Source organism: Diabrotica undecimpunctata, chromosome 2, assembly GCF_040954645.1.
Source record: "Diabrotica undecimpunctata isolate CICGRU chromosome 2, icDiaUnde3, whole genome shotgun sequence".
In the NCBI taxonomy this organism is placed as follows: Eukaryota; Metazoa; Arthropoda; class Insecta; order Coleoptera; family Chrysomelidae; genus Diabrotica; species Diabrotica undecimpunctata.
This window is the reverse complement of record NC_092804.1, coordinates 146,141,099-146,153,017: the sequence shown is the minus strand read 5'-3', so window position 1 is coordinate 146,153,017 and position 11,919 is coordinate 146,141,099. Positions and strand designations below refer to the sequence as shown.

Genomic DNA, 11,919 nt, shown 5'->3' with positions numbered 1-11,919 from the left:
TCAGAAGTGTGTTAAAGAACCTACGGTAGAATTTAGTGAACTGTTTTTAATGTTAAGTGATTGAAAGTGTCCAAAATGCCGAAAAGGAAAAAGTCCAAGCGAAATAGTAGTTCCAGTAGTGAAACCACAACAATTTCGTCTACCGATTCTTCGCCGAGAAGGGAGTCAAGGTATACGAAAACGAAAAGAACACCTGTCCCAGTTACATCAAGTAAACATGTTATTCGTGCTTTAGAAGAAATTTTTAAAATATTTGGTAACACCAAACGAATGATATCAGATGCAGGATCAGCTTTTGTTTCAAAAGAATTTTTGAATTATATGGCAGAGAGAGGAATTAGAGTGTTCACAACTGCAGTAGGAATGGCTAGAGGCAACGGCCTAGTAGAATCGCAAATAAAATATTACTGGATACCATGGCCACAATGGGTGCAAAGTTTGAGTCCGATATGTGGGATAAGAATTAAAAAAACATTCAACAAGGAATAAACGGAACAAAACACCGAATAACTAAATCTTCTCCCAGTGAAGTGTTTTTCGGGTACAAATTAAGAGTTGATGGAGACAAATACATAGATGATAATGATATGGACATTATTGGTGTAACGTCATTGAGAAAGGATGTAGCTAAACGATTAGAAGAAAACAGAATCAAACAGAATAACGAATTTAATAAAAAAAGATGCTCTCCAGTGAAATATGCTGTTGGTGACCTGGTATTGACAAAAGTTACAAGTTTTCCAGCAAACAATGGAAGTAAGAAGCTTTTAGAAAAGTATAGAGGGCCATTCAGGATTATTGAGGTTCTACCAAATGATAGATATCGTGTAAAAGAAGATGTACATTCATCAAGAACAAGGCGTCCTTATGAAGGAGTTGTTGGTGGAGAAAACATCAAGAGATTTAAGATTCAAAGATCTTAAAATTATTCAGGTTAGTTACATGATAGTGTAGTCATTTTGTAGAATGACATAAAGATATTCTATTGTTTAAAAGGAATTTGTTTGAATAGCTGGAACTAAAAAAAAATATATTTTAATTGTCATTCTGAAAAATGACAACAAAATGTTTCAATGATCTGAATGGGTTTATTTGAGTAGTTCTGACTATTTGAAGCAAATTTATTTTATTCGTCATTCTGAAAAATGACAAATAAATGTTCTAATGTTCTGAACGGATTTTCAGTTCGTCATTGTGAAAAATGACAAATAAATGTTCTAATGTTCTGAATGGATTATCAGTTCGTCATTCTGAAAAATGACAAATAAATGTTTTAATGTTCTGAATAGATTTTCAGTTCGTCATTCTGAAAAATGACAAATAAATGTTCTAATGTTTTGAATGGATTTTCAGTTCGTCATTCTGAAAAATGACAAATAAATGTTCTAATGTTCTGAATGGATTTTCAGTTCGTCATTCTGAAAAATGACAAATAAATGTTCTAATGTTCTGAATGGATTTTCAGTTCGTCATTCTGAAAAATGACAAATAAATGCTTTAATGTTCTGAATGGATTTTCAGTTCGTCATTCTGAAAAATGACAAATAAATGTTCTAATGTTCTGAATGGATTTTTAGTTCGTCATTCTGAAAAATGACAAATAAATGTTTTAATGTTCTGAATGGATATTCAGTTCACCATTCTGCAGAATGACACCCAAATATATTAATGTCTTGAATGAGTTTGTTTGAATAGCCGTAGCTATTCGAAACAGATTTATTCACATTGTCATTCTGAAAAATGACAGTCATATGTTTTAATGTTTAAAAATGAGCTTATATGGATAGTTGTAGCTGTCTGAAACGAATTGATTTAGACTATGTCATTCTGCAGAATGATGGAGCCTTCCTATAAATTGGCATTCTTAATAATAAAGAACATATTATTTTTTTTTTAATAGGTGTTGTACGATCGAGGACGATCGTGACGTCAGGATGGTCGAATGCAGTCACACTATTATCCTAATACGCTGATCAGCTTAAGTCACTAACTTCCTAATGTCCTAATCAGCTTAAGATGGAATACTGGTAGTTCTGTTATGACATTGTGAAGTCACACTCAACTTCTAATACGGTGATTTTCTTGGGTCACTAATTGCCTTATATGGTCACGAGTAGTTCGGTGATGACACAAAAACACAGCGGAACGAGAGATAATAATTTGGTGTGATTTAATTATGACCATGGTGAACGAGTGAGTTAATTTAATAAAATAGCTATATTTACCTAAATACGTGTTTTAACTATTTTAATAGACGATACTATTTTAATAGACAATATATCTTACTGACCGTTACTTAAAAGTCAAAATTGAAGACAGCTACACAAATTACCACATCATACAATCTGGCGTACCTCAGGGTAGCGTTTTGGGCCCTTTTCTGTATCTGATGTTTACAGCAGACGTTCCAATCAGTAATTATACCTACTTAGCTACATTTGCCGATGACACGGGAATCGTGCCAGTGGATATCGACCCTAATGTATCATCACAAAAAGTACAAAATCATTTAGTCCAATTACAAAACTGGCTTAAGCGAAGGAAGATCAGTGTTAATGCTAGCAAATCAGTATAAATTACTTTTACAACAAGAAAATCCACATGTCCACAAGTTTATATTAATAATACTCCCATTCCTATAAAACCAGTTGTCAAATACTTGGGATTACACCTGGATGAAAAACTTACATGGACAACACACATTAAAACTAAACGGAAACAACTAGATCTTAAACTAAAAAATATGAACTGGTATTTAACAAAACGTCTCAGTTATCTCTTCAAAATAAACTGCTTCTGTACAAAGCTATACTTATACTAGTTTGGGCATATGGAATAGAACTATGGGGCTGTAGTAAACCTTCAAATACGAAGATACTTCAAACATTTCAATCCAAAATACTCCGTATGATAAGTAACGGTCCATGGTGTGTATCTAACCAAACACTTCACATTGATCTAGACATCCCATTACTTAAGAACATAATAAAGAATCAGTCAATAAAATACAAAAATCGCACCAATGATCACAACAACGAACTGATAAATAACTTATTCCAACCACTTGCGAAAGAAGATTGAAGAGGGTATGGCCAGAAGACTTTCCGCAATAATACTTAGTGAACCGCCACTGTACGGTACCTAACTTACGTTAATTTAGTTACAGACTATTTACTTATTACTCTCTGTATAGATTGTAAAGAGTGTATAGATTGTAAACATGCAATGTAATAATAAAAAAATATAATATAAAAGATTTATTTGAGAGTTTTGAAAATTTCCTACTACACTCTTAATATTTTGTATACTTACTCTTAGTCTTCTTTATATGTAATTGAATGTATTTTATAATTATTAAAAGAATCTGACAACCTAGGTATTATGTGAATAATATATTATATTATTGAATTATTTAGTTCACTGTCTAAAACATATAACCAAAATGCTGATAAAAGTTCCGAAATAAATTTCCAAATTGAATCCTTGGAATTATCCCCAAACAGTTTAGTTCATCCCGTCTCTGCGTTTTTCACTGAAATCAGAGTGGGGACATCGATATCTCTATCTAAATCATGATTCCAGAGAATATTTTAACTAAAGTCGCACCGTTAGGTGATCAGGAAAATCAAACGAATCTGTTTTTTTTTATGAAAAATCTAAAGATGTTTTTATCAAAAAGCATGTCTTTTGTAGTTTTTGAAGTGAAAGTGTTTTTCCTAATAGTTATAAAAATTAATTATTTGGTGTGTATTCAAAACGAGTTGGTGGTTCGAGTTACTGGTGGTCCTTTTGTTGCACAATTGTTGGCCGAAGAGCATGGACATCTTTATAAGGGACCGGTAAGTTGTAAAATTAACGATAATATTAACAGTAAAATAAATCGAAATCGAACAAAAATCACATAAAAATAATAAACAGTAGGAAATTCATATTCGGTGTAATACAGCTCGGTTAATTGTACATAATAACGGACCTTAAACTTGAAAGTTAGATTAACTTTAAAAAACAAATTAAATTCTTTTGGATAATAAAATAAAACAATTTAAGAAATATATCCTTGGCTTTCAAAAAATTTTGTTTGGGATAATGGTAAAAAAATTAAAAATTAATAATACTAACAGAGTTTTATTTTATACACGACATTAATTTAACATTAATAATTAAATATATAATATCAACATCAGCATCAGGAAATAATACGTTAAATATCAGTTGCGTACCTACATTAATTTTCTTATAAAATTTTATATAATATTTTTCATATAAAAATGCGTGCACGTCATTTAAGATTTACGACGTCAGAACTCCAAAGCGTTGCCGAAACATCAGAATAGTTAGTAAGTGAGGAATTTCTAAAATGTCAACTATTTGTCAAACTATTACATAAAAGTAAATACACTTAGTTTTAAGACTACTGCAACACACTAAAATACATAAGAAAACATTTTAATACAAAATTATATATTCTAAATTTTAAACTTACCTCTTTTAGAGCATTAATAGTAAAAACGTCCCGCCATTATTTCTTGTTTAAAATAATCTATCTTATATGAAAGCTTATCAGCTTTCTACAGACTATTTATTTTTTTTTGGTATAGCACAATCACAATATACAACAATAATTAGTTTTTAAAGCTATTAATCTAAATTTAATATGTATTTATAAATACAATTTATTAATGTGTAATATATTATGATCAAATTGTGTAAGAAATCAAAATATAAACAAAATTTTTACTCTAAAAAAGAGGCAACACTTTAAACAATTTTGCCACACGCTGAACTGTCAAAAAATTTGAAGTATTCCCATATCAGTTGCGTACAATTGTCTAATATATTTAATTAAAATTATTATTATGTGGAATATTATACTTAAAGAGTTATTTCATAAAATTTATATTATTAATAATAACAAATGTTTTTGGTTATTTAATCAATATAATTCTAAAATTCCCAATATAATGATAATTACATTTTTCTGATTATTATACCATGTTGACGCCTATGAAAGATCGAGCAGTTTCGTAAGGGTTTCATATTATTAGCTGTGTTAGGAAAATTTGAACTCTAAGGTTGACGTTCTGGAAATTTTAAATATAAGTGACGTCATTTTATATAAATTGTGACGTGCACGCATTTTTATATGAAAAATACTACATTAAACAATTTTCAAAAATATAATATTATAATAATATCCAATAAATATATGGCATTTTTTTACGGAGAGATCCTTTCGGATTGTTCCACCCGTAAATTGTATCTTCAAAACCTATTTCAAGTAACTATTGTCGATACACACTAGTCCAGAGGAACTGATGGCTTTAAGTGCCCTCTGAAGGGAATGGCTCGTTATCATTTTTAGAAATGAAAATTTCGTTGTTTGTATCGAAATCGCAAATCTAATCTAGAATGCCAGTACATTTTTCGTATATTTTCAAACGAGTACGTTTTTCGAAACTACACAACTTCAGCTACAAATTACACATAATACCGTCTTCTTGAAATCATTCCCGTGATGTGAGATTGTTAGGGATAAACCTGGTGGTAGAAGTAGCAGACTTTTTTGCATGTTTTTTGGAGTCTCAAAATTATTATTCGCAGCCAAATTCAGCTTGTTTGTATGATTTTTAGAGGTTCAGTGGTATTTTCGTCTCTGACGAATGGAGTAAAAGTGATACTCCGCAAAGAATCTAAGTTCCTGTAGTTGGCTGTATACCATATATAACAAAAAATTTTATTAAAAATCCTTTCTAAAAGGTACATAATTTAAAAACCCAATCGGGTTATATCACAAAACGTTTTCGTAATCCATATTCCATCATCAGTGCACTAGGTGGGTATACATTTATTGAGCAACTAAATATGTGGGTAAAAATCCGTTAAAAGTTGTTTTTTAAATTTAGTTTGCATTATATGGTGGTAAATATTGTGATGTGGGCCTGCGTAGCGCAAGCGGTAGCCGGTAGTCCGGAGTTCGAATCCTACCGCCGGCAAGAACAACTAGACATTTTTAAAAATGTCTATAGGCCCCAGGTCGACTCAGTCTGAATAAAATGAGTACCTTGGGTAAAACCAGGGGTAATAATAGGCGGTTGAAGCGTAGCACTGGCCATGTTACCTTCCTTGTATACCGTAGGCCCTAGATATAGCAGACTACCCTGCTATACTCCCAAAGCCGCGAAGCGGTATAAAACGGGAGACTATTATATATAAAGATTGTGATGTTAAAGTTACCAGTGAATTTGGTAACATGGCGACGTATGACTCAACGTGAAGTTGCTGGCCCTGAAACGAAAGCAACTGTGATGAGTTGCTTTCATCAAGTCCTCGTAGACACATGGTCTCACTCAGGAAACAATAACAATAGTAATCAGCAAAGAACCAATCAGATGTAAAATAGAAATTAATGGTATCAGTATTGGACAAGTAATGGAAACAAAATGCCTTGTAATTACGCTGTCCAGCTATGGAGACCTGAACAAAGAAGTTAAAGATCAAGTACAGAAAGCAAGTAGATTGGCAGGATGTCTTAATAATACTATATGGCGAAAAAGACACATGGACACTGAGATGAAGTCAAGAATTTATAAAGCCAGTGTGAGACCAATAATGACATATGCCTCAGAACCAAAACCCGACACAGGAGAGACACAAAACTACAGGAAATACGCTGAGAGATCGAAAGAGAAGTGAAGACATTAGAAGAAAATTTAACGTACAGTGTATAAACCAATAGACAACCTTTCATAGAGATATTAATCCGCAATAATAAACAGAATTGTTTATAAAGAGGATGAAGAAGAAAAAAAGAAGAAGAATATTCATTACTAGCAGAATAGTAATAATTCTGACAAAAGAGTAAATTGAAGGAACTAAACTGTGCGGTGTTGCAAGATGTATCCTTTGTTTATTCATTTCTTGGAGTCCCGATCCTGCATTTATACTATACTAGTAATTTTGCCCGTCGCATGCTACGGAAGGTCCAAATAATAAATTTCTTGAATGTAAACCCATGTAAATAAAAAGTAAATATAAAATATGATCTAGTACCCCTCTGATATTCTGATCATTTTTTTACTATATCCTGTGTATATATTTTTTGATGGCACGCTATATACATTATATTTACTATATGTACGTATCACGTCGTTTTATTTGATGTGTCATATGCTAGGACTCGGCTAGATGCTTATTTTGTACTCAGTCAGAGGTCTTCCTCAGGTTATTGGAGCAAATTTACTTTATAGTGTGTATATTATCATCCATAGTGCCATGTAATATCTCTCTAATATCTAATGAACGTATATCGCTATACGTTCATTAATAACAAAGATGCTGTATAATGCCTTTTTTCCAGTCGCTTTGGTTGTTTTTTCTGTCGCTTTGGTTGTATATTTGTTATATCCTCCTCTTTCATTTGCTATGCCGCATGTTAGGATTCGGTCAGTTGTTTATTTTGTTTTGTCTTGTAGTAAATACTGTTTGTTTTTTCTGTCTTAATATATCCATTATTTTCTCCCCTTTCATTGAACACATCACACGCTCCAATCAGACCAGTAACAACGGAGATATGACATAATGCTGTTTTGGCAATGCCGCTATGTGTGTTTTTTATTCTCAACATATTTACTACCCCCTCTTCTTTTCAATGATGTATCATACGTGACGATCCGACGAACAATTCTGCACACGCCACAAAACACTAAAAAAATATTTGAGTCATCAATACGACTTGTTATCACAAAATAGTGTCAGCCAGTCTTTCCGTATGTTAGGTTAAGTTGCTAATATAAATAACAATAAAGTGCATGTGAACGCACAATTAGGATAATATATTATACGTCAGTAATCAAAATTTTTAGCAATAAATCAACCGTATTGATTCAAGAACAAAATATAATTGAAATTTCAGATGTTGGTAGTTTAGATTTCTTTCCTAAGTGGCGTAGTTACCTTACCGGACAAACAGTGTGACTTGTCGTCCTAGCCTTTTATAGATAGATGTTACGGATCTGATATAAATAAACATATCTAAATTTTTTCTTTATCAGTGTATCCATACCTTCTACTTCTAATATGCTTTCAAAAAATCAAAAATCAATTTATTAGCTAATACCGGCTGCCTCTTGACTGAAACATATTGCTGTTTATAAGTGGATTTAAATGGCTACTGACGCGTGAAAGATAATAACAATGTTTAATGAACATATGCTAGATAACGAATAAATTACTTCCGATATCCTAAAACCAATTTGCAAAAGCACTTTGCTACTACATTAAATTAAAAAAATATATGTATAGATATAACTATCTACATACAAGGTATAATTAATTTGCAAATTTTGAAATTTTAGTTTAGTTTTAGTTATCCGAAATGACTTTTGCCCTCTGGTTTTGTATAATTGACGTTCTACTATAAATACATGTTTTACATGTTAAAAACCTATATTTTCATGTAAAAATTAAATAGACAAAGAAAAGAAAAGGAAGAGGGTCGATGGGATAACGAGCCAGAGGCTTGGGTATCAAGACAACTAAGGGAAAGATTTAAAATCTACTGCAGTTAGAGCATGAAAAAGAAATTTTTTGGGGTGATACCGAGGGGTCTCGGGAAAAATTTTAAAAATTGGAGTTAAAATAATTAGTTTTAAGGCACTTTTAACACACTTTTGAGTTCCATAAATATAAACATTAGGCTGCCATTAAGGAGTCCTTAAGGAGCAGTTCATATATAGAAATATTATCATTGCAGTATTAAATTTAGAATATTGTTCCAAAACGTTAGATAACGTTACAAATTTGACATTTTATTTGAGTTTTAGTTATCTGAAATAACTTTTGTTCCCTGATTTTGGATAAGTGACGTTCTACTATAAATACATGCTTTACATGCTAGAAACTTTTTTATGTCAAAATTAAATAAACAAAGAAATATTATGAACGGATTATCAGGAGAGAGGAAAGTATAAGAGTCACAAGTTTTTGACCGAAAAGGGTCGACGAGACAACAAGCCAGAGGCTTAGGTATCAAGGCAACTTAGGGACGATTTAAAATCAACTGCAGTTAGAGCATGGAGAAGAGTTTGCAGAGACAGTGATGAATATATAATTGTTCTGAAGATTACTTTTGCTCATAAGAGCTGTGATGCCACTATAGTTTATTTTTATGAACGAGAGAGTAATTAGCATAATTTTAACTGGTAGCTCCGACCACTCCATGGGCGTGCTCAAGATTAATTGAAAAATTACTTTGAATAATTGTAAAAAATAAATGAATTATTTCAGTGTTATAAAGTGTTATGTGTATGTAAACAAAAGTGACCTCTTTTATCACACACTATATTAGAACTGACTGGCCTACATTAAAAAGGGTTTTAAAAAATTCACATTTTTTTTAATTTTTAAAAATTACAACAGAGAAAAAGAGTTTTTAAAACCGTCTAAGGTATGTTAAATAGATGAATAAAAATATTAATATAAAACTTACAGCTACTTGTTACAAATCCAAATCAGATTCAGAAGATGAACTTTCAGAACCAAGATTTATAATAACTGGCTCGATCATTTTATCAGTAATATTGTCCAGCTTCCACATTTTTTCCTCTTCTTTAATAGTGTGATTTACTGCCTTTTCCCAGTTTTCAGGTTTTACATTATTTACGGCCTCCAAAAACAACTGTTTAACATCATGAATTTTAAAAGTGGTATTTTTTCTTGAAACTTCACTCTTTATCTGTGCCCATACCAGTTCAATCGGGTTTAATTCACAATGATATGGTGGGGATCTAAGTACTGCCATTCCACGATTTTTGGCAATTTCATCAATTTCGTATTTTTTAAATTTTTCTTTATGAAGGGCACACAACGAATAAAGTTCCTTTCTTATAGATCCGGGATGGTACGTAATATTTTTTGAACTCAGCCAATTCTGCAAGTCTTTTTTTAACCACTTGGTTGTGGGCAGTCCTTCTATAAGTCTGGAGTGATAACTTGCATTATCCATTACTATTACACAGTTCTTAGGAAGAAGATCTATCATTTGTTCGAACCATTCTTGAAAGACATCAGCGTTCATGTCTTCATGGTAGTCACCGGTATGAGTTGATTCAAAAGTTAATAAACCACCTTCAAAAAAACCGTCTGAACTGCCAATGTGTACTATTATCAGCCTGCGTCCCTTTCCTGATGGTGGGTTTAAACCAGTAGATAAGTTATTTACAAAAGCGTGCCTTTGACTTGTAACAGTTTCATCCTGCCAAAATTTATTTGGTGTATGACCCTCGTTGATCCATGTTTCATCAAGATAAAATATTTTTCTTTTTTGGTTTCTCATTTCCTTTATGGTTCTTAGAAAATGTCTTCTCCATATGACAATATCGCTTCTTTCTAATAAAATAGACTTTCTGGGATTCTTTTTCCAGCGGAAGCCTATTTCTTTTAAAAGTTTCCATAACGTACTTCGACTCATTTCTGGGTAATCCTTATCATCTCGAACTGAGACAAGAACTTTATCCAATGTTGGAAATTCTTGTCCAAAGAAGAATTCATGCACTTTCCGTCGAAGTCCTTCTTTAAAATGATATTCTATTTGAAATTTTGGTTTCCCTGGAGCATTACGTGGCATTTGAAAACTACCACATTTCTCTTCTTTAATAACTCTGTAAATCGTAGATTTCCCAACACCAAGTGTACTGCTAACTAACTCAACGGTCTCATCAACACTTTCACATAAACGTTTGTCTGTAAATGATTTAAAACAATTAAATATTAATGTTTTTTCATTAACTGTTAGAGGACCAATTTTTCGGCGTTTACACGGCACTTCCAAATTTTCCATAACACTAGTATACACAATAAACTGCACCTTGCAACTGAAGTACCTACTTTTAGTGAACTGTTAAGAATTTTGAATACGCCACTTGGACCTTCCTATATACAAAATGGAAAAACCCACTATCACATTTTCTGTGGAATAAGTTTAGAAGGTAATTATCTAGTCAATTACTGTCGTAGATTCCTGGAATTAAAGAATTAAATGTTTGATTGTTGAAACCCTTACTTCGTGGAATGCACTCATTTCAGATAAAATAAAACGTTTTATTTTATCTAAAGAATTAAACTTTATTTTGCAAACAGGCAAAGAATTAAACTTTATTTTGCAAATAGATAAAATAAAACGTTTTATTTTATCTAAAGAATTAAACTTTATTTTGCAAATAGGTAGGTACTTATTAAACTTTTATTGGTTATATATAACCAATAAAATAAACATCTTACATTTCTTGCAAATTCATTAGTACCTGTTAACCTCCATCACTCCGACACTGGCAACCTTATTTATTTATTTATTTATTTATTTATTTATATACGGCATCCATTTACTTACAATTTTTACAAAGTTACATCTTACAATCAATAAATTATTAAAATAACAATCACAAGTTTTACAAAGTTACACCTTAACAACAATAAATTATTAAAATAACAAACACCTCAGAATAATACAAACATATAAGAATAATATAGATGTACAACAAACTTATTGTAAGATACTTTTTAGTTGTTTTTTAAACAAACTAATTTTGGAGTCAAAAATATCCATTTGTCTTGGTAGGCTATTAGCACTCCGGACCAATCGTGTAGTTGGTTCATTGATACCATAATTAGTGTGGTGAAATGGCACTGAAAAGATTTCTGATTGTCTGTTGCTTCTACTAGGAACTTTAAGACTAACAAGCGATAAGAGTTGAGGACAATCTATAAAAGCATTGATAACTTTGTGTAAGAAACATAAATCTAACAATGTCCTCCTTGACTCAAGTGTTGGTAAGTTAAGACTATCTCTTACCCACTGATAGTTGTATTCCTCTCTCCTGTATCCACTCTTATAGGCTGCTACCCTCAGAAATTTATTCTGGA

General features: G+C 31.6%; 1 protein-coding gene across 1 annotated transcript in view; it reads left to right on the top strand.

Annotated features, from left to right (window-relative positions):
- The first annotated feature begins 3,590 nt into the window (after positions 1-3,590).
- LOC140435020 (neuroendocrine convertase 1-like) overlaps positions 3,591-11,919 on the top strand; it is a 56,914-nt gene continuing 48,585 nt past the window's right edge. The window contains exon 1 of the mRNA XM_072523681.1: positions 3,591-3,839. Within this exon, the coding sequence (XP_072379782.1) occupies positions 3,648-3,839 (192 nt within the window). The 5' untranslated portion in view covers positions 3,591-3,647. The remainder of the gene's footprint in view (positions 3,840-11,919) is intronic.